This window comes from Dermochelys coriacea, chromosome 13, assembly GCF_009764565.3.
Source record: "Dermochelys coriacea isolate rDerCor1 chromosome 13, rDerCor1.pri.v4, whole genome shotgun sequence".
In the NCBI taxonomy this organism is placed as follows: Eukaryota; Metazoa; Chordata; order Testudines; family Dermochelyidae; genus Dermochelys; species Dermochelys coriacea.
In genome coordinates this window covers 9,631,655-9,659,053 of record NC_050080.1, presented here as the reverse complement: position 1 = coordinate 9,659,053, position 27,399 = coordinate 9,631,655, and the positions used below count along the sequence as shown (strand labels likewise).

Genomic DNA, 27,399 nt, shown 5'->3' with positions numbered 1-27,399 from the left:
TAAAATCACCACATTTTTCAGCCAAGTATGGGACCAAGGAAGCCTCCAGAGAGTAATGACGTTAGAGTCAAAAGTGTTACTTCCCTTCCAGTTATAGTCAATGTCTTCTGCAGCACCACCTCAAGCAGAATAAAGGAAATGCTATGAGGCAAGCCTAAAAGGAGGGCAACCTGGAAGATCATGTGTTGACTAGATTTTCATCCTCGGAAAAATCATCAGAGACAGCATTGAATGGCAAGAGCCACTCCAAACTTCATAGATTTATGAAAGCATTTGACTACCCCCATGTGACTCACTCTGGAACATCCTGAGTATTACAGTATGCCAACAAAAGTAATGATCAAGATGCAGCTTCCACAGTTAAAGTGAATTAGTCTTGAGTGAATGGTTCACCATGGACACTGGTGTCAAACAAGAATGCATTCTCTGTTTGGCATTGCAATTGATTCATTAGGAGAAAAAAGTATAGACAAATGAGCCACGCAATCACTGTGTTATAAGAGCACACTAGAAGACCTCGATTTTGCTGACCGTATAGCTCTTCTGAGTGACAGCTCAACCAACATGCGAATAAAAACCAAAAGGTTGTCCAGCAGAACCAGTAAGATGGGGTTAATCAGTTATGAACCCCCTCCCCGCCAAAAAACCCAACCCTCTGAGAATCCTAGCAACTCCCAAATCAGACATTACATAAAAGGCAAAGGAGGAGAAGAGGTGGGTCAATACACATACCTTGGCAGTAACATGCAAACCAATGAGCATGTCCAGAAGGAAACAATGTCACTAGCTGGCATGGTGGCAGCTTCATTCACCAGCATAAACAAGATTTGGTCGTCAGAAATCTTCTATGTAAAGACCAAACTACTAAACTTAAACTCAAATATTGCCACATAAAAATATGAATGTGAAGGTTGGAAATCCACCAAAGGTACAGATGGACATGCCTTCCCAGCCAAATGCCTTAGGAAAGAATAGTAGGTATTTAATGGAATTCATTTATAACAAATTGAGATTCCCCAGAGTTCAACAACCCTTATCCAAAAAAGAAGATGAAGATATCTGGGACAAACGTTATGGGTGAAGCCAGTGTATCTACCATGGCATGTATGCTATTGGCACTGGAGGAACTCATGATAGGGTCCAACAAAGAATCCTTCCATTGACCAGTACTTAAAGAAGGAAAACTTACTGGATGTGACAGCAGAGAACATGCAAAAAGTGGCATAGACAGGGATGGTGGAGCCTTATTCATGATGTAAGTGACATTTGATGGATTCAGATTCACTTCATTGGTACCTCCCAAGTTATCGTCCAAGAGGCTTTTATTGAACTCTGTAAGGTAATGCTCTCGAGTGGATAGGACACTGAACTGGGGGTCAGAGCTGCATTTTATTCCTAGCTCTGTCACGGACCTGCTTTGTGACCTTGAGCAAGTCACTTCACCTTTGCCTCTGTTTCCCTGACCATGCTTTGCCTATTTTAAATAGCAAGCTTGGAAAAGGTACAGTCTCCTACAATGTGTTTGTGGCCTACTCTGTCCCCATCTTCGTGTACAAACACTGAAAGAAATATTTAGTTCAGTGGTTTATATATTTTATCATTGTTTGTCTATAAATCATCCCTCTATTCTCAAAAAGAATCAGAAACTTCTGCCTGTTAATATCATTTCAAGAATGGAATTAACACACAGCACTAAAAATAATCACATGGAATGAAAATGCAAAATAAAGAGGAACTACTGTTTGTGGCTTAACACAGCCCTCCTTTCTAGAGAACTACCAAACAATCAACGAAGAGTCAGTTTGTTTCGGTAAAATGTTCTGTAGTAATCCACTCTCATACTTCTACAGCAGGAAAACAAATACCCATTCAGCTTTCAACTCCTGGTCTAAATTTATTACAGGGGAAAATTGTACCTAAATATCAGTGTATTATGTATACAATCCATAGCAAAGCCTGCTGCTCCGTCCAGAAGGTCTACCTCTTTCTGAAAGTTATCTGGTTCAGAAGACAGACCAACACTGGTGCACATGCAATCAATGCTGGAACCTGCACCTAGGAAGCACCAAATCAAGCATCACTTCCCCCCTCCCCTTTCCTTGTTGAAGAAATGTTTTACAGGAAATGTGAGATCTGTGAGCCCCATCAGTTCTTCGCCTTCGTCACACCATTGGGCTACATTGTCACAGCCCTTACCCAGGTGTGTATGAGGGCTAAGAGGGTGTCAGGCCTTCTTTTCTTGGCTTGCCCTTGCTCAGATTGCAACTGCAGCCATGGTTGGGAGAGCAGGGACTACTCTCCCAATGCTCCTCAGAGCAAGCAATGGGGGAGGGGGGAGAAGAGTAGACACTAGTGGATAGAATGGCTTGTAGGGCACACAGTGCAGAGTAAGATGCTTCACAAAAAAAAGGAGTGAAATAACTTCTCCCCTAGAGTAAGAGAGAAATAGGGAGGACTTGTTACATAGTCCATTCACTATTCTGCTTCTGGGGCAGCACAGTTACATGCTGTCCTTACTCAGGGCATACTGCAAAGTGCTGACTCTCAGTGGGGTTAATGATGACACTGAGCAAGGCTGCAGAGAATCTCTTGACTAAAACCTGCTGGTCATCACACAAAGGATTGACATCTCCTTTAGTATCCCTAATGACCCTGAAAACAAACCCTGGATTATTTGAAAATCTTCCTGACAGTTCCTTAACCATTACTTTTAAAAACCATTTTGCTAAGGAAAGTTCTCTGACTACCTTTCCTTGTTTATTACAGCTAAGCTGTTAGCCCTTGTGAAGGCAATCTATGCTATAAAATACACATGGAAAATAAACATTGTTCTCCAATAGCAACCAACTCCAGATTGTCAGGTAACAGGAATTTAAACTTCCAAAGGAAGATGTTACAGCACATTAGCAAATGGCATAAGAATTCTATATCCAGCAGCCTTTCCCTTATGGACTTGATATCCTCAACAGAGGGGAGAAAGAAGGCCAGATTTACTGAGAATGCGCTCATGCAAAGAAATTGTCATACTCCTCATCATGGTGCTAAGAACTTAATTCTGGGATCAAATGTGTTGTAGGGTAATCCAAGCAATGTTTAACACAACTAGAAGTTATTAAAGCTCTAGTCCAAAATCCTAAAGGGATGTATCCACTGAAACAAATACCAAGTTCATCAGAGCAAAATTTTCTAATGAGGATCAGTAGTATCTGCATAAATGTGTGTAATTATATAAACAGCCTGCAAAACACTAATACCACTAAAATAGCTTTGGATTGGGGCAATGTTGTACGTAGACTAAAATAACTAAATTGCTTTTAACTGACACATTTAGTTGTGTTGGTGCAAGTCTGTGTAGACACGGTTCCAAATAAGTGTCCTTTCTTTAACGGGATTTTATGTATTTATTTATGTATTTATTTATTTATTTGCCAATTTAAATTGCCAATTTCAACTTTTGCTTTTTTAAAAATGAGATTTTTGACTGACTTAGAAAAAACAAAGGGGGATTAAAATTTAATTATTTCAGTATGATTTGGTATGCAGACGAGGCCTTAAAAACATTTAGACTTGAAACAATGGAAAAAGCAGAATAGGATTAACCAAGACAGGTTTTTCTTAAAAAAAAAAAATGCTTTAAAGCAATTTTCTGCAGTTCTCTGCCTCTGATGTTTAAAGAAATGCAAAGATTGGGGCATAACATTTTTCATCTGGATTCTGCTTTTCCTCCTGATTTATCCAGTACCACAGAGAGACTAAATCAGTATAATGAAAACTTGTTAAGTGCCTGCATCAGCCTAATCATCCTGACAATGCTCTGTTTTTCTTCTCAGTTGTGGTATCATAAAGATGCTGTACTGTATACAGCACCACTTAGTGGCAGAAAGCCTATTTCAAATCCTTCTTTCTGGAATCTAATCTAGTTGCATGTCTGCTTTTGTGAACACAATATTGTTCCCCCAAAGCACCATTTTTGCCTGCACAAATCTGTGGCCCAAACTTTTGGTTGTGCCATTCTGTGTCTTGCACACACTACAGGGACACTAGCCTCGTTGCCAGTATGGTGAATTGCACATACTACAAAGAGCAGAAAATTGGAAGCCAGCTTAATGCAGCTCTGTGCAGGTTGGTGTTCTCAGGGTATGCCTATCTCCCCACACAATGGTCAGAGTGTCCCATCCCTTTTCCCTTCCAGGTAAGTGCTCTAACCACTGAGCTATGCGCTATTCCTTTGGAGGGATGGGACACCCAAGTTCAAATCTCTTCTCTACATCAGGCATAGGGGGTATCTCCCACATTCAGGTGAATGCTCTAATCAGTGAGCTAAAAGTTATAAGGGAGTATGGGGGGGGCGGGGTGTCCTAAATCTCCCCATGTATTGCATAGGGAGCCTAGGCAGATAACTCAGGGCTGTGGATTCCAATGGGTGGCAAGGTGCCTAAAATTTAGGTGTTGCAATACTTAACTTCCTTTGTGGATCTAGCCCTTAAAATCCTACTGAGTTGAATGGAACTACTGCTTGTGGTGACCTTCTGCATAGGTCTGAATTTTACCCTTTGCGCAAAAGTCCTATGCACCACTTAAGTCCCATTTGCACCCTATTTTGAAGTTAGGTGGTGCATAGGTGCAGAAAGGTGAATGTCATCCTTTATTCACGTGAATAGTGAGTCCCCTGGGCAGGAAATGAATCATCCTAGAAGTGAAATGCCGTATAGCCCATTCTCAATGCCCTGACTATCTGGTCCCCATGAACTACATTTGAAATTAGAATTGGCCCTTTTGAACTTCCTACTGACAGCAGCCAACTTCTTGACAAACTGCATCATTTATAGCTTTAGCAACAAGGGAGCCACGGTGGGAAGGGACCCTTTGGGAAACATTGCAAACATGTCCTAGCATTTTTTACAACTAGTTTTACAATCAGGAAAGAACTTTAATGCCTGAAAATAGAAATATACATAAAATTTATTTTTATATAGCACAAAACAAATCTCTTTTTTAAAAAAGAGCCCAAGCAATATCAAAATTGTTTTGCAATCTGATGTAAAGCTTCACTTTTCAGGCACATCAATGTCACCAGCTAAAGGATAAGAACCATTGTTTTAAATGAAAATCATTTTCAGGTTCAGAGATGTATAGATTTAAAGGCCAGGAGGAATCATTATGATCATCTCATCTGACCTCATGTATAATATAGGCCATAGGATTTCACCCCGTAAGTTCCAGTTGCTGTAGCACACATCTTTAGAAAGATCTGTGATCTTGATTTAAAGACTTGATGGAAAATATACCACATTCCTTGGCACGATGTTTCACTTGTAAATTACCCACACAGTTAAAATTGTAAAATGTACATTATTTCCAAATTGCTTATTTTCCAATTTCAACTTTCATCCATTGGATCTTTTAATGCCTTTCTCTGCTATTTTTTGTTCAGGTTTTCTAAGGAGGAGAAAACAGTTTGAGTCATTTTAAGCCAGTTTTAAAATAGCCTTCTCTGATAAAGTGTCTCTCTGATATTTAAATTCTCACTCATTTAAACTTTGCAGCTCAAAAGCCCTGTTTTCCCCCCAGTTTCTGCTTAATGAAAAATGCTTCTTGACATGTGAGCTTTCAGTTTGCTGTGCTGAGTAATAAGTAAAATATTTGCTTCTGCACCACTTGAACAAAAAGGGCTCATTACATCCAGACTTTTTTCCCTTTAGTGATGGCACTATATGTTCATCACTTTAATAGATCACATTATGATTGTAAATAAATTGGAAAAACAGTAGTAGAAGATACTGTAAATCCCAGTCTTGTTGTACAGTTCATAGTCTTTTAATAATTCCTATCAACATACTGCATTTCCAATCCTGTGCTATGGATCAATTGTTCCTACATAGCAATAAGCTTACAAAGCCAATGTTTTTAATTAGTTAATGAACAAAATGCAAATGCAATTGCACACAGATTTGTGTGTACAATTACTCAGATTGCATGCATGAACTAGGTAAATTCTCACACAACTCAACCAATTAGTCATTTGTACATGAACTTTCCTATCTGCATGCATATTCTTGACAATTCTGCATGCAAATTAAATAACTAATATATATTAAAACCCCTCTCTCTTTTAACAAATAAAGATTGTGACACATTTGGAATAAAACAATGTAGTTGTCTAAGAATATGCAGTGGCTTGCATATGGATCATTCCAAAGTCAGTAACCTGCAATTGTTTTCAGAACAAGATTTAGGCTCTACCTATTGCAAGAGAGTTCAGAATAAACCGCTAAAATGATATGTTGTCAAAATCCCCAAATTACTAATAGATGGATTCCAGGATCCAGTCTTTGCCTTGAACCAAACAAAATTTCAGATCATTGTTAAGGCAAAGAACATAATTTTATCATCTAAAATAATATCCATTCTCAAAAGCAAAAGTGCTGTAAAATAGTTTTGTGCCCCTATGGTCTCCTTATTGGTTGGTTAGCACAGCCAAGCAGAGTCCTAAGAATACTGACAGTGGCCTGAGCTCCATGTAACAGAATCACCTGTATTTATAACAGTAATAGGGTACAGAGGCAGCTCCCCTTATGTTGCTGGTACAAACAGTTTCCCCCTCTCTCTTTGAGCCTGCAAACACACATTTTGAACTTCCTCTCAGAGATACTTCCTGAGACAGGGGTCCTTCCCATCTCTTGGGAGTCCCAACTTTCTAGTGGATCTCTTACAAAGGCATATTACCTACATTTTATTTTCAGTTGTGCCCTTCAAACCCTTAGGTTTGTAAGTTCCTTCCTGTGAAATACCTCATCTTCCATATTGTTTTAGGCCAATGATTTTGACAGCTTCAGAAAATTATTTCATATCAAACCAAATAATGGTAGCTTCCAATGTGCAGCTCTTAACATCTGCTCTTCAGGATAAATACATTTAAAACCCTGCCCAGGTGTTAAATTGATTGATGTTCACATAGGGGAAGATGTTAAGGCTTAAAAGCCAGTTAGTTACTGGACACTTAACTCCCATGTGTGGCTTAGAAAATCTCCCTGAGAAACCATGTAATTTTCAGAGAAGAAAAAAAACAACCATATTTGTCATTGATATTCTAGACCTGGTCTACACTTACAATTTTATATCAGTTAGTGTTGTGATTCTTTGCCAATACAGCTATATTTTTAAAAGCCCTAGTCTAGACACAGTTATACTGGTATAATAGTGCCTTATACAAGTATATCTTATATCAGTTCCCAAACTGGAATAAATTATACCAATATGAGAACTCTTATGCTGGTAAACCATGTCCACACTAGATAGGAGCTTTACCACTTCAACTATACCAGCAGAGTTAAAGAAGCAAAACTTTTAAGTATATACTGGTCCTTATTCTCCTAGCTCAGTGTTTTCCAAATGCCGCTTGTTCAGTATAAGCCCCTCGCGGGCCAGGCCGGTTTGTTTATCAGCTGCATCTACAGGTTCGGCCAATCGCAGCTCCCACTGGCCGCTACAGGGCAATGGGGGCTGCGGGAAGCGGCGCAGACCGAGGGATGTGCTGGCCACTGCTTCCCACAGCCCCCATTGGCCTGGAGTGGTGAACCGCGGCCAGTGGGAGCCGCGATCGGCCGAACCTGTGGACGCAGCAGGTAAACAAACTGGCCCGGCCCGCCAGGGGCTTTCCCTGAACAAGCGGTGTCCCAAGTTTGGAAAACACTAACACTGTCCTAGCTGAATCTATTATATGTTCAGGACATGTGACATGCATGATTTTTGGAAGAATCTTTGATACAAACTGGGAGCAGTAACAAAGTCCTATAAGAATACTGCTTCTCAGCTAGTACCTGTAAATAGGCTTAGAGCTGGGCATAGCAGAGAAAGCATAACCAGTCCAGACTGCTTTGTGGACGGGAAAACTGAGGCACACTGCCTCTGCTTTGGTGGCTAAATGCCAAGACAATTATACTTAATGCAGATATCAGTGTCTTTTAAGTTTGCAGTGCTACACACCAAAATGTTTTCAGGCATCCGATGAAGTGAGCTGTAGCTCACGAAAGCTTATGCTCTAATAAATTTGTTAGTCTCTAAGGTGCCACCAGTACTCCTTTTCTTTTTACATATTGACACTGACTCATGGGCACTGTGATATTACAGAATCAGATGGTCTTGTCATCTGATACTAAATATTACCTGGGACTTCTTGTAACTTTCCACTGGAAGGGAAGGGGGGGGGTCATGTTTGGGAAACAAAGGATTCTTGCCTTATTTAAATCCTATTACAGGGTGGGGAAGAAGGCAAATGGGACTCCTCCTCTCCATGGTCTGTCTACCCAAGAAGAAAGACTTCAAAAGCCACCTAAAGGGAAGGCAGGGCGGGGAGTCCAGACTGAGATGGGGGTCCAGTCTGCAAAGAAATATAACTGGAACTCTGAACTACAGAAACTTTGCAACCTGCCTAAAATAACATTTAGGGTAAAAAATTATATTTTGTAACCTGTTTCTTAAGTATATTGAGCTTAGCTTGTGTACTTTGATTTATTTGCTCAGTAATCTGCTTTGTTCTGTCTTATCTCTTATATTCACTTAAAATTCACCTTTTGTGGTTAAACTTATTCCTTGTTTACAATATAACCCAGTTTATGTAGTTTCTAACTTGGGGGGAAAGGGGAAGCAAGAAGTTGTGCCTAGGGAGGGGGAAAATTTCATAAAACCTTTGGGTTTGTACCCCTTAAAGGGAGTGGGCACCAGAGTGTTGGGGAAAGCCCCTAAGGCTGAATCTTTCCAGAGCGGATCTCTGTCTCTCTCTGGAGCTGGGTGTGGCCCTGCCTATGTGCTTGGCTGGAAGAGGCTTGTGAGCCTAACCCAGCAAGGCCACGTAAAAGGGACCCAGGCGGGCAGAACAGACTGACTCAGTGGCATCCCAGCACATCAGGTGACACCCCAAAGGGCCCAAACCCATCACAATGTCCTTCTCTTTTCTGTTGCTAATTTTCATTGAAACTGTCAGTTTGACCATAATTCAGGGCAGGGGAAGGCTGTAATTTCCCATGATGGTGATGGAAGTGCTGGTTGACAGCCATCTCTGCGTACTGGGCTTGATCCCCAAATTCCTTTTCGATTAGGGGGGAAAAAAACAAACAATTAAATAATTGTATGTTATCTTGGTAAATTCCTCTCCTGACTCAAGCTATTTTTACAACATTAAGGCTACCTTGGATTTCCAGAGTTTTAGGCCTATGTGGTGATTAGCTATTCTTATGCAGCTTTGTCTCTGAGGTGATGGCACAAGCAATTCCTTCCTGCAGCCTACTTGAAAACACTTTTTTCTATCAAGCACAGTTTATGATGAGTCAGTTTTTTGTGATACTGTACTTGAGATAATCAGTACATCTCTTTAAAATAAATTCAGGGATATTATTCTGTTTTACTGGCTAAGCATCTTAATTGTTGCCCTGAGTAAAGGGAAGAGAAGAGCATCACTGAGCAGCCCAGGAAGCAGGTTGTAACCTGTTGCGTGGTGTATACCTGTAGCAATATATTTCTTCCAGTCTGCTGGTATAGCTACATTAGGCAGCATTTGGGGCCTGGGGAGCGGAGTCAAAGCTCCAACCATTCCCTTCCCCATCCTGCCCATTCACACAAGGAGTGGGGAACATAGCAAACATGGTGGAGTGGCTCCAGGTAGCTGGTGTGGAAGGGTGCCTTACTTCCCTTTATTCCCTTGCACAGTGGCACAAGCCCAGCCATTATTTAGCTCTTAGCCAACATGACCATGTGCACTAACATGAATTAAAATTACCTACATGGCCATTTTGTTTTCAGTCATGTTATATCAACTTCTGATTGTAGTAAGCATATTCAGGTTTGCCTGGGTGTCTTGCAGAGGAATCTTTTCCAAAACTTTTATTTCATCCCCAGTGCTAGAGGGACATGGTGATAAAAATAGCGTAACAACTTACCTTCGGAGAACAAAACAAATAGAATAGCTGGCTTGTAAAAATATCACTGCTTTAAACTATAATCTGTCATAAAGTTACAGACAAATGCATCCGATGAAGTGAGCTGTAGCTCACGAAATCTTATGCTCTAATAAATTTGTTAGTCTCTAAGGTGCCACAAGTACTCCTTTTCTTTTTGCGAATACAGACTAACACGGCTGCTATTCTGAGACCTGAAACAAGTACTGTTTTATCTGCCTTTGGCTTATTACTTTTTTGGGGGGAGGGTGTCAGAGAAGGAGAAGGGGAAGAGTGTAGGGTGACACCTCATTTGCAAAAATAATGTAAGTAGAAAAAACAAGATCAGAAATTTTACACTTTTATGAGCATAATAATTTAATTCTACATTATGTCCATATTAAGTATGTTGATGTTTTACTTTGCCTAAGGTGAAAATGAGCTGGAAATAGGGTTTTTTAATTGTCTCTAATATAACCAGTGTTGGAACACTCCAGGCAATGCCTGTACTCGGGGCCGGATTAACACAGGGACTTTAGGGGCTGCAGCCCAGGGCCTCAGGCTAAAAAGGACCCCGCAAAAATAAATCCATAATTATATACAATTCAGTGGTCATCAAGCCGTCAATCGTGATTGACTGGTCAATACTGGAGCCTCTGCCAGTCGATTACGATCTCCAGGCCGCTAAAAGTCCAGCGGTACAGCAGGGCTCAGGCAGGCTGCCTGCCATAGTGCCACACTGTTCCTGGAAGCGGCCAGCTGCTGGCACGTCTCTGCAGCCCCTGGCGGGAGAGGGGGTACAGCGTGTCTCCGTGTGCTCCCCCACCCCCAGCACTGTCCCTGCAGCTCCCATTGGCCAGGAGCCAGCCAAAGGGAGCTGCCGGGGTGGCGCTTGCGAGTGTGGGCAGAGCACGGAGACACACCGTCCCCCTTCTGCCAGGGGGCGCGCAGAGACGTGTCAGCAGCCAGCCACTTCTGGGAATAGCATGGGGCTATGGCAGGAAGGCAGGCAGCCTGCCTGAGCCCTGCTGTGCCGCTGGCCAGGAGCCGCATGTGGTAAGCGCCTCCTGTCCAGAGCCTGCACCTTGCACCCCCTCCTGCACCCCAACCCCCGTCCCAGGTCAGAATCCCCTCCTGCACCAAACTCCCTCCCAGAGCCCAAACCCTTCACCCTATCCTGCACCCCAACACTCTGCCCCGCCTGGAGCCCCCTGCTGCACCCAAACTCCCTCCCAGAAAGAAATTAATATAACAGCTGTTCTGAGGTAAGAAGTGGGCTATTTTGAATTAACTGTATTCTACATGTTTTAAGACTGAAATGTAACCACAGAATGGCTTTATGTTAATTAAAAGGCAAGTTTAGTATAGCGTTAATAGCCTCAATGCCATAATTATGATAATTTTGTTTTCAATTAGGAACAAGACTTGTATACGGGGGCCCCACAAAATCTAATAGCCCTGAGCCCACAAGAGAGTTAATCCAGCCCTGCCTGTAGTGTTCAGTAAGGAGATCACAGTGCCACTCCTAATGGAAGGCCACCATCAGTCCTTGGCATGGTTGTTTCTCTGGATCTCCAAACTCCTCCTCCCTTTGTTATTGCTTTTGACATGGACCAAGATTAGTAGTAATGCCTCTCCAGATCACATCAGGAGTCAGCTACCTGTCTCCTACTTTCAGAACCTGAAAATATCAAATTTATATGAGATCCAAGGTCATGATTGCACATTGTATTAATTTCATTTCTCTCCATATGTCACTTTCTTTTTAGTATAGGTTATTTTCCCGCTAGCATCTGACCGGAACTTCTTACTCAAGGAAACCTCTCATTGAACTCAACCTCCCATGGAAGTAAACTAATTAATTGAGTGGAAGTCTTTCCTGAGTAAGGAATTCAGAGCTGGGTGCCTAGGTTGGGACAGCATATGCCTCTTGGCTTTGTTTTCCCTCCTCCTGTACATTTAATTTGTTGTTCCCATGCTTTCACATATTTGATGCCTGCTTGACAATTTTATTGTGCACTGTGCTGTCCCTCCTCGGTGATCACACCTTCAAGTATCTCATTTTCTGCCCTCAGTAACGCAGCTTACATCTGATACTCATCTCCTTTACTAAAGGTTCTATTGTCCCCTTGATATGCATGTGTGACTCCCATTGCTGTCAATAGGAATTACACGTGGGCATCAAGGGGAGACAGATCCCCTGTGTACTCCATTCTCCTCATTATCTTGGCACAGTCAGTTCTGTAAATGTCTCATCTATGAGCCTTTTATTCTCTTGAGTGTTGTGTAGTGTAGCAAGCTGGCTCTCAGGATCAGCAGTCTTGCTCCTGAGGTGTTTAGCAAGTTAATTTAATGTGCACGTGTACATTCTTGAATACCTTCATCCGGCCAAAACCATGTCTTGTAGTGTTTGCACATCAGATGATAGATTTTCCTATTTCCTTCTTATGCAGGAGTCTTCGTAACTAGTTCCCTGCAAAAGACTGAAAGTGAGCATGGAAGGGAGAAAAAGGAAGATGAAACAAAATATAGTTAGTAAAGCTGAGAACAGCCTCCTGAGATTGCACACTATCAACCTCCTCTCTAACCCATAGATTCAAATAATTGATGGCAGTTCAATAGATATAAACAACTTAACCAGATGATTCCATTTTCCTTTTTATGGACACTTTAAAATTAACTAACTCTTTACAGAGAGGAATGGAGGTAAAAGCAGTTAATCTGGTTCCAAAACTTACTAAAGAAATTTGAGGTAGGAAAATGAACTGGGGGAGGGGACCCAGATACTATCTGCTTGCATTGTCTATAATATTCTAGGTCTGTATTCTCCTTCCCTGATCACTTGATTCCTCTGAAAACACTAAATAGGGCCCTGAGAGCCAGGGTAAAGAATAGATCACACAAGTCAGAGTTATAGATCCCTAAATGGAAACTATTCCAAACAGATTGTTGGGTGAGTTAATGAAAAATTCCAGTCACAGGAATTCCAATCACTGTCTCTATTCCCCAAGTATAGAGACAGTGGCCACTGCTTAGAAATGAAGGTTGGCAAACATGAATTAAATGGGATATGAAAAGAGGCCAGGCTTCGCAAGCAGTGTAATAGTGCACAAATTGAAACAGTGCAGCACTGCATTCTTCCAGATCCAAAATGCAAGGAGGTTAGAGAAATATTTTCAAGTCATTGGAAAGAGAAAAAGACACTTTGTTAAAAGCAAAGAAGAAAAACTAACTGTTACTTTAAGGTATAAATACATTTAAAGAAGCAGCAGTAGATTTTAAAAAATGTAATATGCCATCAGATTAGAAATCTTCTCGAGCCATACTGGGGGAAAAAATCTGCTCTGCTTTTCTTCATGATGAGTTGTGGTGTTAGACTTATTTTGATAATACTGTGGAACTTGAAATGTTAATAGTATCACTGGGGGGAGGCACGAAGGAATATGGACACAGCAATAGCTGTAGTCCAGTTAGAGACAACAGCATGTAGGCGTTCACAAGAGAATACTCACATTTTAGCCATACAAATCCACTTTCTTAAAATCTTAGAAGTAAAAACAACCTTGTCTGCAGGGCTCTTTAGACTTTATGTAGCAGCAACAACAGCTGCCCTTAAATCCATGACAAAAGCCCATGACAAACTTTGGAGCTCAGGGTGAAATTATAGAAGGGCAAATTTAGACATAAGTTAGGTGAGATTTTATTTTTTTTCCTACCACGGGGTCATGCGATTATGGAATATTCTGCAAAAGGTAGTAATAGCAAATATAAATTTAAAGTAGCAGTGGATATTTACTTGATGTTACATAATATATTCAGGTTTCAGAGTAGCAGCCGGGTAAGTCTGTATTCGCAAAAAGAAAAGGAGTACTTGTGGCACCTTAGAGACTAACAAATTTATTAGAGCATAAGCTTTCGTGAGCTACAGCTCACTTCATCGGATGCATTTGGTGGAAAAAACAGAGGAGAGATTTATATACACACACACAGAGAACATGAAACAATGGGTTTATCATACACACTGTAAGGAGAGTGATCACTTTAAGATAAGCCATCACCAGCAGCGGGGGGGGGGGGGGAAAGGAGGAAAACCTTTCATGGTGACAAGCAAGGTAGGCTAATTCCAGCAGTTAACAAGAATATCAGAGGAACAGTGGGGGGTGGGGTGGGAGGGAGAAATACCATGGGGAAATACAGGCCTTGCTGTGAGCATGGGGAAATAGTTTTCCTTTGTGTAATGACTCATCCATTCCCAGTCTCTATTCAAGCCTAAATTAATTGTATCCAGTTTGCAAATTAATTCCAATTCAGCAGTCTCTCGTTGGAGTCTGTTTTTGAAGCTTTTTTGTTGAAGTATAGCCACTCTTAGGTCTGTGATCGAGTGACCAGAGAGATTGAAGTGTTCTCCAACTGGTTTTTGAATGTTATAATTCTTGACGTCTGATTTGTGTCCATTCATTCTTTTACGTAGAGACTGTCCAGTTTGGATTATCTGCTTAAAGCAGGGTAAAGGTTGTAACCTACTAAACTGGGAGGAAGGGACTATTTTTCATTATATATGTATACAGAGGTTAACCTAACAAGGCCCTGGTCTTTGATTAACATGATACTAATAAACCTACCCAATAGCAAAGGACGCACTAAATGGACATGTGTGTCTTATTCTAATCTGTATATCTAGCAGAATTATTTAAGGACCAGTCTTTCAGCCCTGCATTTTGCACAAACAGCAATTGGTATGCTCCTGTATGTGCAAATCAGGAGGTCGGGTGCCCAGGTATCCAATTTGATCTTGAAAAGACTGGTCATATATTCACAAAATGTGTATCTGATAACTTTTTTATGTGCAGTTGAACTGCATGCACAAAAAAGAATGACCACAATTGGATACCTGGTTCAAGCTGGCTGAAAATAATAAATTATAGTGCTTATCATTGCTTTACATTTTCAAAATGCTGTACAAAGTTTCCCTCATTTGAGGGAGGCTCCCAGGCCTGATTAAATTCTAATCTTATAGCAAGGTAACTCCACTGAATTTAGTGGAGTAAATGCTAATTTACACTGCTGTAAGATCTGAATTAGACCAAATGTATCCATTTCCCTTAAAATTAAGTAAATAAATAAGGGACTTGTTTGGAGTTGGGCCCACTCAAATCAGCTGAGGGTCTGGCTCAAGACTTGTTTCTTTAAATACCTGTTTTTAGAACCGGCTTTCACACAAATGACTTTGATCAGAGGAATACACATGCCTATTTTGTTCAACCCTTCCCTCTTTACCATAAATGCAATTAGAACAAACATAGGACCTATGCTACCTCTAGACCTGGGTCTCCAGCCAAACACAGTGGATGAAACCTCAGAATACCTGAGTCAAGAGCAATGTGTTTATCCCTTCGTTAAAACTGAACACGGACAAACTTCCACTCCTTTGTAAACTCAGCCTTTCTTTTTCATGAAGTCTCTTTTCTTTTGTAATTTCTAATATGGCCATTACCGCATTATCTAACTGTACCTATATAACAATGTTTCCACTTTCAGAATATCTTTCAGTATAAGCATCCACTCTCCCAGCTTTGCAGGAAGGGAAGCTATTCCAAACTGGTATTTGTACTGTGATGTTTGGGTCTGTTGGTTTTTCTTCTCAAGAACATTACAGTGTGGTGCATAAACATGAAGGAGGGCAGGTTAACCTAATCCTGTCTCAGATGCAAGCTGGACTTCTGTGAACACAACTGTGTGGGTTATTTTTTTTTTCTCCTATACACAGTGCAGATGCTTTTAAAGTGGTGCTAGACTTTTGTAACAGCCCAGACAGGAGTACATGGTACTTCCGTTTAGGATACTGCCTAACTTCAAACTACTAGTCGACTTGTGTTGAAGGTATTCATCTCTACCAGACCAAAGGCACTTGTGCCCAAGTACACTGAATAAAACTAAGGAACACTAGCTACATGCTTTAAATACCAGTGGTTTCATAATGCTAAGTGACTGTGTGATAGCTAGCCAGATAATGAAGTCCTTTGGGGCTCCTGCTTGGAGACTGGCACTCCCATGGTGATCACGTCGTGTCTTTATTCTTCCTATCTTCACTTACCTAAATGATCCTGAAAAAAGAAAAGGAGGACTTGTGGCACCTTAGAGACTAACACATTTATTAGAGCATAAGCTTTCGTGAGCTACAGCTCACTTCATCGGATGCATTTGGTGGAAAAAAAGCCAATTTTGGTTTCCACCAAATGCATCCGATGAAGTGAGCTGTAGCTCACGAAAGCTTATGCTCTAATAAATGTGTTAGTCTCTAAGGTGCCACCAGTCCTCCTTTTCTTTTTGCGAATACAGACTAACACGGCTGCTACTCTGAAACCTAAATGATCCTGGTGAGCCACGGCAAGCCCTCTATCTAGTGCAATGCACACGTGGAACAGGGGTACCTCCTGCAGGGCTCAGGCTGGATCTCGGGGCAGGTATAAAGCTGCCGGGGGCGACCCTCGCCTGTGGCCGTGGTGTGAAGCGTGGTCCTGCCTCTCCGCTTCTGCCGCACGGCGGGGCGGGGAGCGGACGGAGGCGGCTCCTTTAAGGCCGCCTGTCACTCCGAGCCGCGTGGGCCGGGCTTGGGGGGCGGGGACTCGCCGGAGCTGCACCGCGAGCGCTTCACCTGCAGTTCAGAGCGGGCGAGCGGAAGGGGGGAGCCGGCGAGTGGCTTTCGGGGGCGGGGGAGCGAAGCAGGGGCGCTGGGACTGCCCCGGCGGGCTGGAGGGAGGCAGCCCGGGCGCTGGGCGAGCGGCGAGGAGCGGTGCCAGCCCGGAGTCCGAGCGCAGCCGGGGAAATGACAATTGGCTCAGGGATGCTACTTCTGCTGCTGCTTCCCTTCTGTGGCTCGGCGAGGGTAAGTGGGGTGCCCGGCTCCCACGCCGCCGAGTGGCCCAGAGGGTGCAGCTGGGAAGCGGGGGCTCGCCCCGGGGTGGGCTCGCCTCCGTCCGTTGTGGGGGGCGTGGGTAGCCTGTTGGAACATAGATCCACACACACACTCACACTCACACTCACACACACACACAGATCTATCTGTATACAGCTGGGGAGATGCGCGTTGGGCTATCCAGGCACAGAGCTGCCTGCAGCTAGAGAATCCCACCCCCCCCCCCCGTGTGTGAGAGCGCGCGATTGTGTGTGTTTCATCTCCCGTTTGGAGAAAGTGGCCGCACGCGCGTTATTGCCTGGCTTGGTGCGGAGAGTGTGTGCAACAATGTCAGGTCTGTGTGTATCTCGTGCTGGAGCGGACACACACACACACACGCACGCACACGGCTGTCTCCCGAGCCATTCATAGGCACTGGCGGACAAAACCTCCTGTACGGAGAGACTACATGGAAACCAGGGGGGGGGGGGGCTGTCTCGCAAAGGCAGAGCGGTGCGGGTAACACGGCACCCCTCGGCCGGCCGAGATGAAGATCCCGATCAGTTCCAGCTCCGTGCCGTCCAATTCTTCTCCTGGAAGCGCGGGGGGGGGGGGGGAGTATGGTTTTCTTTTTGCAGTAACGTTAAGGCTCTGTTCTAATGCGACCAAATGCAGGAACTTCAGAGCTGAGGCTCAAACTGGGACTTGAACCCCAGCATTTCACCCTCACGGTGTTTGCCTCGGTGTTGCAGCGACTCCCGAGAGTAAAAGCCATGCAGTGATGAGCGGCAGAGAGAGGACCAGGCACGGCAGGGTGGGCTAAACGTGGACGGAGCATCCTTTAACTTCTGAGTTCCGTAGCTTTGGTAGATTTATCTCCGCTCCCTTATAGACTTTGCTGTGTGCCGTTTTTATGGCGTACTTCGCTTAGTTTCGCATCTAACGTTTGATGTCATTCAAGGGCTCTTGTCAGTGCAGCGGGGAGGCGGGGGGGGGGGCGTTGACAAAACTTGTGCATGATTCTCAATATGCATTTCCCACGATAAACTTTAATGGCTTGTGTATGCATTGCTACGCTCATCTTCGCTGTATTGTGAAACGGTCAGTCTTCATTCTGTACTCCGGATCTGCAAGACAGAGCTCATTTATCGGTGTATTTTTAATGCACATTCGCAGGAGGCTCTGTAATGGAGTCTTCCGAATTGAATGTTGTGGCTCCATAGTGCTGAATGTGGAGTACAAATCCTCACGAGCAGTTCCTTTGCCTGCACGGTAGCTATTTTTATAACCTCCATATTTCCGCTATATAATTTACGGTATATTTTAACTGGGTCTGGTGGGTCCAACGGGCTAATGGCTTGAAAAGTTTGTTTTCAGTTTCTTAATGCAATCCTATCAAAGAGATAGACAAAACAAAGGAACCCCCCCATTATATAATACACAAACGATCTATCAGTCACGTAGATGCGTTCTTAGAATGTTGCCTGGAAAATGTTGTTGTTGGTTTTGTGTCGGGCTTGTTCTATAAACCAGTGGCATTATTTATTTTTCAGGCTGAGCCCCTGTGTGCCAAGTTTAATCTGTGGGAAAGGTCTATCATACCCCAGTTAACAGCCCGGGGGGGGGGGGGAACAGTGGCACCCTCCCCCTCTATGGCGGCACTAGCGAGCCCAGTTCTAAGAACTGGGCGATTTTAAATTCAAAAACTATTCTCTTCACTTCAGTCAGCCCTTTTGAAATGTTTCCTAACTGCAACATCTTGCCGGAGACAACAGTTAAGAGTCCACAGAGCTCTGCTTTCTTGCACTTCCCATAGAGGAGCTGGCATCTGTCTCCCAAGCGTGATTTTCTAGCAGAGATTACATAGGCTTTTCTTTCTGCTTAGTAAGCTCATCTGAAAGGACAAGCCGGGTGGTTTTTTTTTTTTCTTTTTAAATGCAGCTTTCTCTCAGTTCATAATTATTTTAAAATCCACCTGAGTGGAGCTGATCTCATTTTCTGGCTTGAGGGGCTCTGTCAGCGTGGGAGTATGAGTCTGTGTTTGGAGGCAAACTCTTCCTGAGTTAAAAGTTGCATGTTCCCTGGGTATCTGATTAGTTTGTCTTTCGCCCTGATCAGTGAAACCCTAGAGCCCACTGGGTTGTTTCCATGTGAAATCTGTATCCATTAGCTACTGCTCGGGAGAGATCTTCTCTTTGCCCCCAGAGCTTCAGCCCCATCCCTTGCCACCAGCATTTATTTGTAGACAAGGAGCTTTATGGGGGAAGATGTCCCGGCCGGTGCTTGGTACTTTGGCCGAAGCTGAGCAGGGGCAGTTATCCAGCAGTCAGAGAGCATCACATCGCCCCCTACCCCACCCTGGGTTCGGGGTCATGCGGGGAGTATCGCATCCGGAGCCCAGTCCTTGGCGCATCCGTCTCTGCAAAGAGAAAGTTGCTTGCCAGCAGCCAAGTTTTCCGGCGGCGATTTCCCTCTAAGGCCGGCAGGGTTTTGGCTGGGCGATCCTAATAGGCTGCCTTGGCTTGAGGCAGCAGGTGTGGGGTCATCCTTAGGGGGCCTGTTCTCTATTAACCTTCGGGTGCATGTTCTTGTGTTTAAGGCTTGCGTGCACCCTCGCTCCCTGCCAGGTGGTCATTGCTCAGCAATTCTGCCCTGATTTGCTAGGCGAGTTGCCCGGTGCTTAACGTCTCAAATGCGGAGCAGCCGCGCACTGCAGCTTAACTGGGACTTCAAGAGACATTCGGGGCATGGGGTGGAGTTGGTGGGCAGGGTAATTGTCAAATTCAGACACGGGTGCTCCTCTTCCCAGTTCTCTCTGAATTATTTTTAATCACACTCCAGTCCGATAGTGTGCCGCCCCGATCTTTCTTAAGGATTGCAAAACTTCCCCTGATTTTAAGGTTGCAAGATCTGGGCGCAGGATGCCTGCAATATAGGAACATGGTTGTCATTGATGAATTGCTGATCCTCCTCCCCACCCCTTTAATCAAACCCAGTAAACCAGGCTTCCTATGAATAACGATTCCTTATTGTATTTCATGCCACTATTTTCTGTCCAGTTTAATTTTTCTAATTTGGTCTGGATCCACTCCTACAGACTCCTTGTCAGGTTCACCGGATCCATCTTTTATTGCACCCTGCTTTGTTGTTCAAGTTTCCCTGCTCCTCAACACCTGATCAAGAATATCGTAACAAACAAAAGTCAAAGTTGTTTGTTTCCCTTTGGTTGTTCTCTGCAGGCACACAATGGGGATCTTACAGTCAGACCCACTTGCAAGCCTGGCTTTTCAGAAGAAGATTACACAGCTTTGGTTTCGCAAAATATCATGGAAGGGCAGAAGTTACTCAAAGGTAAGTGGAATGAAATGATTCCTAGATGCTGCAGTGAAAATATTTTATTCTCATTCTTCTTTTTTTCCTTGTGGGGGAGAGAAGCTTAGAGATCTGAGAGGCAAAAGGCCAGAATTCTCTGGTTTTGCTGGTGAAATTATCCATTGAATAACATTTGTAGGAGGATGAAGCATGAAGTAATTTACCTGAGAGTAGTAGTTTTGTGAATTAGATGAATCATTCCATGGCCACACGTTGTCTGGCTCTAGTGAATTATTGGAATATAGTACATGACCTCATCCACTTCAGCTCTGAATCTCCCACTCCCCACCCTGTCGCAGGAGCTTTAGGTTTCATTTTTACAGAGTATTTTTCCGTATGAAATTCAAAGATCCTTAAATTATCCCTGCTTTGAAATGCATGATAAAGCAGACCTTGTTGTTGGAAATGTGGTAAACAAGCCTACAGACATTCTGTTCACAAATATGGCATTCATTTTCATTACTGCCCCACTGACAACATGAAAACACAAGCAGGAAGACATTACCAATTAGCTGTATAGTAATTGCAGGATTATAAACACTTTTGTGATTGTAAACTCTAAGACATCTTCATAATCCAAATGGCAATAGATAATCTTGTGTATTGATCTGTTTCCCTTTCAAGTTAAAAATAATTAAACTTTTATAATTGCATGATACAGGAAATGTATCCTTGTTTTCCTGCTGGGCAGTTTTGTAAGACAAAATATGACACCTCTGTACACTGGTAATCTCCAACAGATGCTATATAGGAGTTCTGAAATCACAATACATTGAAAAGGGCTAAGCAGGACACCGGTGTTCAATGTTTTATATTGAATGGATTGTAAACTTTCTGACAAGTTTTATTTTTTCACTTTTTGGGGTCTTTTCCCAGTATGGTGGGAATTATGCCCTCTTCTGTCTTCCCCCCCCCCCCCCCAATAGCTGACACTAGCTCTACCTCTTGGATTCATTAGAGATACAGGATTGCTGTGGTTCTCTTTCTGGCTTCATCATCTGGAACTGAGCATTTTTGCTTCAGTTATATAGCCTTTTTATCTCTCCGTGGTCTGGCAATCAGTTTGTTTTTTCAGCCTAGTTGTCTTAGTTCCGCTGTACAAGAATTCACCTGGCTGACCCTGGCATCAATTAGCAGACTTTTTTAAACTTTATTATTTTTAATTTGAAAGATAACTATACAGAAACGTCACACAGACAAATCCAGGAATACCATAAGGCATAAAGTAATACGGAAATGCTACCAGGTGTTTACATAGTTAAAGTTCTTCCCTCCACACACCCCTCCCCCCCCCACACCCCGGCAACCAAAACTGTAGGATTTTGCTGATCAGTCTGTGAGCCGAGCATTTAGATTTTGACTCTTTGGCTATGGGAACTCATTTTGATTTACAGCGCTTTCCAAATATTTCTCTTTCCTTTTCATCTTACTAAATAATAACGTCATTAGTCTGCTACTTTGGAGGAGTATTTATGACAATTTGCTGTTGATTAATTGTGCTGCATGTCGTGTAGGTGGACAACAGGGCTGGAGCAGAGGGTCTGTTTAGAAGAGTTCAAAGTTACTGCAAGCTAAGCCAATGGAGTAGCTGTTATTTCATTTCAATAACAGATGTCATCTTTAAATAATATGATATTATATTTATACAGTCAGTCTAGTTGAGTTGAATAAAAACATGTATATAATGAACCCTGATTGAGCTCCCACTGCAGTCATGGCAAAACTTTCAATGACATGGAGGAGAATTGGCCCTCAATATGTTGTTTAAATATATATATAAACATACATACACATTGTATGTGAAATGTGTGCCATGTAACATTGCCAGGTGTTATGTCAGTTGTAGACCATTTTGTCAACTGTAGGAGAGAGGAAAAAAGTGAAAATGTTGTGTTTGCCAACAATGTTGTGTTTGCCAGTTAAAGTGTCTTCTTTACATCTTTGGAATTGTACACTCCAATACATGCTGCTGTTTATCATAGAGAAAGAAATATAGCTAATTAATTTGTATAATTGGGGGAAAAAATCTGCTACATAAAATTCTACTTTGTGCTTATGTTATTCTTTATATATATATATATATACACACACACACACTCAAGCATGCAAAATTGGTAGTTTTCCATTTTTCATTTAATTTTACTTCCTAACACACTGTGTCTGCAACATAAAATGTTTAGCTCTTTCTTTCCATCTGGGTGAAGTATTCAACAATAGTTCAGCCCCAAAATGGGTTCATGTTGTTTATATTAATGTGTTTGATGGATTGGCATATGTTTCACACTATCTAGCCAAGCAAAGCTTTTCTGCCAGTTACCACCATCTTGTCAACAGTATTCAGCAATTCCTCTTCAGGCTCAGTGGGACTGTTTGTGTGAGAAAGTCATGTAGGTTTTGGCCTGCCAAGATTTTTGGGGATTCGGGGTGGGGGGGGGAGAGGGAAGGGGGAGTCTCTCTTCTTTTCAAGTGACTCTCAGAAGATGAAATGTACTTCTGTGAGGACCAACACAAATTCCACTTAGCCCCAGGGGGTAGATTATCAACTGGTGTAGTTTGCAGTTGACTTCCCTGGAGCTCTGACAATTTACACCGGCTGAGGATTTACCCCCAAAGGATCTGTGTGGTCCAGTAGGCCTTGTGCTGGACCTCAGGACCGGAATGAATTTCAGCCAACGTTAATAAGATTCAGTGTTAATAAATGAAGCCTATTCCAGGCTACTTAAAAACAAGGAGATGATAAATACAGCATTTACATGCTAAGCTTTGTAATACGTGGCCCACAAATATATACGTTATGAATACATGTATCAAAATAAAAGTGCTCCTAGCATTCCTGGTTTGAATAAAGTTAAACAGATAATGACTACTTATAATTGAGTTATTCTAATGGAAATAGCTTAGCCTTAATTTGACAATAAAAGCTTTAACATTGTCCTTGTTTTATTATCAGTATGTCATCAGGTATTAACTACTACTTTGTGGCTCATCTTATTTGCCTGAGTCAGCTCTCTCTAACTTCCTCAAAACACACAGATTCCAGAAGGAATGATTTGTTACACAGTAATTAATATGTTTATGATAAATGGATGGAAGAAATGTCATGGTATTTTGTTTTATGTCTAAATGAAAAGCATTGCATTCTAAAAATTTCATGCTAATTAGGCTTTAAATAGTTTTCCCCAATAGGGCTGCAAATACTGTATATGGCACCTCATTGCAAATGTCGTAGCTTAATATGGAGTATTAGCTGATGTGGTCTGGAGAGCCACTGGTTCCCTTAGAAATGCTGCCCCTTCCTCTTTTACTATGAGTTATTTGGATGTAATCATATATATTTTTGTCTGTTTTTGTTTTCAGGATAATAAACTTACAGTCATGATCACTGATGCATAGTAATGTCTAAAATAGGATGGTTAAAGTATTTTTCCTTAGGCTAAAACTGAACCATCTCAAAGCTGCAGTGTAGCAGAGGACAGTTACTGTGCTGGTATCTTTCTCTGCTTTAATAATTAATGTTAACTTAAATTGGTGAGAACACCTATCCTGAGGGGTTATGACACTGAGATGTACTGCTACTGTGGAGTCTGAGTTCAGGAGCAACCATAGGGGTTTGATCCCTGGGTTAGTGGGGTTCAGGTGTATTGGGGCAATGACCTTTTTGCCTCAGAGGGCAGGAGGAGGGGGTAGCGAGTAGGCTGCTGGTAATAGTGGGATGTGTCATTTAAAGGTGACTTGCAAAAGTATATAAACAAACTGGTCTGGTCCCCTTTTTTATGCTTCTTTATAAAGTCTGAAAGGCTGAATTGTGCTGCTTCTTTATTTAAACATCTGGATTTTTACATTAAAAATTCAGGCATTATCTGCACTGTGAAGACTCTATTTTGCCTGGGGAACTAGTGGAATGATGACATCACAATTCTAGTCTATATAGGTTCTTAAACATCCTGTAGCATTTGAACACCTCCCCGAAGAGCACTGGGTTTCATGACTAGTGTCCTTGATGTGTGGCTCTCACAAAACTCAAGAGACTGAAAGCGGAGCAATTGTGAAGGAACAGGATTTTTAGTGAAACTGTTTAAAACTCCCTTTTGTTTGTTGCTGTTCACATCTCATTGACTTCACTGACTTATGTCCTGTCCACACACCAAAGTGGCAGTGCTTTACCTATTTTGGTACAGTTAAAGTGATATAAATCCCCTAGTGTATACACACTTACATTGGTTTAAAAAAAAAAAGTGTTTAGACTATGTCTACACTACAGCCTATGTCCGCATAATTTATGTTGCTCAGCATTGTGAATAAACCACCCCTGCGTGAGCTGCATAAGGTACCTCAACATAAGTGCTCGTGTACATAGTGCTGTGTCGGCCGGAGAGCTTCTCTCCCCAGACACAACTTCTGCACTCACAGAGGTGTTCTTTTTTTATGCCAGCGGGAGAGAGCTCTCTCCCGTTGGTGTAGAGTATCTTCACCAGACACGCTGCAGTGATGTGGCTGTGACACTGCAGCGCTATACATGTAGACATGGCCTTATACTGGTCTTGCTTATATCCATGTGAGAAGAGGGATAATCTGTAGCACTACAAGACACTTATTCACCGGTATAACTGGATCCACACTAGGGCTTTGACTGGTATAACTATTTTGATTATTTTAAAAACCACACCCCTAACTGAAATAATTAAACTAATACAAAATCTGTATGCAGGCCTGGCCTAATTAAAATTTTGGATAAAGTATGTTTTTCCTAAAGGTTCATACTCCTCACATATTCATTTAAGGTGTAAAAGCTCCTAATAATAAACATCTCTAAGACCCCGCCAAGACGTCTTTTGCAAACCCAGGGAAGATCAGAATCCACATTCCCGATATTTTCAAGGTGTAAAACGAGAGAAAAAACATAAACCCTTTATGCAATAGTAAAAAGCAAAAATGAGCAAATTCCCAATTAAAAAAAAATGTCCAGGTCACATTTCAGACCAGCCTCTAATGTGCTTGCTCCAAATGCCTGTGTATATGTAAGCAGGGGAATAGTCCCGCTATTGTGGGGAACTTTCCTGGCTTCTGCGCTACCCCGGTGAAGTGGGCTAGTGAAAGGATCTGAGTACTCGCTCCCACTTCCTTTACCCAGTGGCCTCCCTGCCCTTGAGGACTCCCCTTCCACTCTCCTGTCTGGCAGAGTCCTCGTAACCCCAACAAGGCTGGACCCAGGATTCCTGGGGGGCTCCAGCCCCAACCCGGCTCTGGTCACCTACGACAGGGGCTTAGGTGTCCCCACTCCGGGGTACTCTCTCTGCACTGGGCACTTCTCTGACCCAATGACCATTACATACAATTTAAAGCAAATGCAAGTTATTTAATCAACAATTAATTTTAAAAAGAATAAGGAAAAATGGAAAAGTTAAAAGAAACACATCACCCCGCTCTGTGGCAGGGAACATCACAAACAGTGTTTCTGGAATGTCAGGGCAGTTCACAGTCTGTTCCTTGTAAGTCCCTGGCTGTGCTGCAGGGATGCTGTGGGCTGGACACTTGCTCTGGTGGTGGCCACACGCTCTCAGGCTCTAAGTGGTAGGACCCTTCTTCCCAGTGTCTCCCCCGCCCTGTCAGGGTTACGATCCACGCCTGGCCTGCAGAGCCCCTTGGCTGAGGCGTCTCCCCGTGCTGGGCCCACTGCCCAGGGTCCCTCTTGCTCTCCCCAGCTGCTCACCGCACCCAGCTCCAGCCCCAGACTGCTCCAGCCCCAGCTCCACCACTCGGTCTCAGCACTGCTGCTGCTGCTCTGCCTCTAGCTCCCTGGGCTGCTTCCCTGGCCCCTCTGCCTCTGGTTGCTACAGCTCTGCTCCCAGGACAGGTCTGCTCTGCAGGCTGCTTCTATGACTCTGCTCCCAGGGCTGCTTTTCTGGCCCCTCTGGCTCTGGTTGCTGCAGCTCTGCTCCCAGGACAGGGTCTGCTCTCTCTGGGCTGCTCTTCTGGTCCCTCTGGATCTGGCCCAGCTCTGCTCCCCAGCTTAGCTTGAGCCCCTGCTTTCTCCTTAGCTTGGCCCCACTCTGCCTGACCCAGGCAAATCCAGATCACATGGAAGAGGGGACCTCCCTGGCCTCCTGACTCCTGATTAGCCTGCCCGCCCTGTCATTCAGGCTGACCTGGAGCATTGGCCTCTCCCCATTGTACCTGGGGGCTGTCAGTATTAGCGTCCTGATTCCCCATTGACCCTTCCCCCTTTTAGTACTGGGAGCTAGCAACTAAAACACCCCCACTGAATGTTAGTAAGGGGGCAACAGTCCCCTTACATATATAATAGATGTGGGAAAGAGAAGGTGGATACTTATACACAAAACAGAACCCTTCCAAAACAAAACACTACTAGGACTGGTTGAGAATTTTTTGGCACACAATGGCAATTGGTCAAAGCTAAAACACTTCTATGACAATGAAACAAGTTTGTTAGCCTTTCAGCAGGGCAAAACATGTGCGTAGTCAGGGAACTCGTGTGCGAAGTGAGAGATCCAGGTTCAAGACCCGGCTCTGCCTGACTTAGGGCAGGGAACATGCATCATCCACATCCCAGGGGATTCCCCTCATTATCAGGCTTTTGTTTATTCTGGGATGGTGGTCTCATAATCCGTTGGTTAGATCACTCAGCTGGCATGTGAGAGATGCAAGGATTTGAAGCTGAGACTCCAACTTCCCAGGTGAGCATTCTAACCACCAGCTATTAGCTGTTCTAGGGTTTGTCTGTCTGTCTGTGCGTCTCTCTCTCATCATGTCGTCATCATGAATAGGTCGGAGTATGAACAAGAGGCTACTAGGCAGCTCTCCAACACCACTTTCTACAAGCCATTACCCTCTGATCCCACTGAGAGTTACCAAAAGAAACTATAGCATTTGCTCAAGAAACTCCCTGAAAAGGCACAAGAACAAATCCGCACAGACACACCCCTAGAACTCCGACCTGGGGTATTCTATCTGCTACTCAAGATCCATAAACCTGGAAATCCTGGATGCCCCATCATCTCAGGCATTGGCATCCTGACTGCAGGATTGTCTGGCTATGTAGACTCCCTCCTCAGGCCCTACACGCCCAGCACTCCCAGCTATCTTTGAGACACTATTGACTTCCTGAGGAAACTACAATCCATCGGTGATCTTCCTAAAAACACCATCCTAGCCACTATGGATGTAGAAGCCCTCTACACC

At 43.2% G+C, this 27,399-nt stretch overlaps 1 protein-coding gene across 2 annotated transcripts in view; it reads left to right on the top strand.

Annotated features, from left to right (window-relative positions):
- The first annotated feature begins 16,634 nt into the window (after positions 1-16,634).
- CDH4 (cadherin 4) overlaps positions 16,635-27,399 on the top strand; it is a 666,817-nt gene continuing 656,052 nt past the window's right edge. For both annotated transcript variants that reach the window (XM_043495751.1, XM_038370284.2), the window contains exons 1-2: positions 16,635-16,818; positions 20,067-20,178. In XM_043495751.1, coding sequence (XP_043351686.1) covers positions 16,759-16,818; positions 20,067-20,178 — 172 coding nt within the window. In that variant the 5' untranslated portion in view covers positions 16,635-16,758. The remainder of the gene's footprint in view (positions 16,819-20,066; positions 20,179-27,399) is intronic.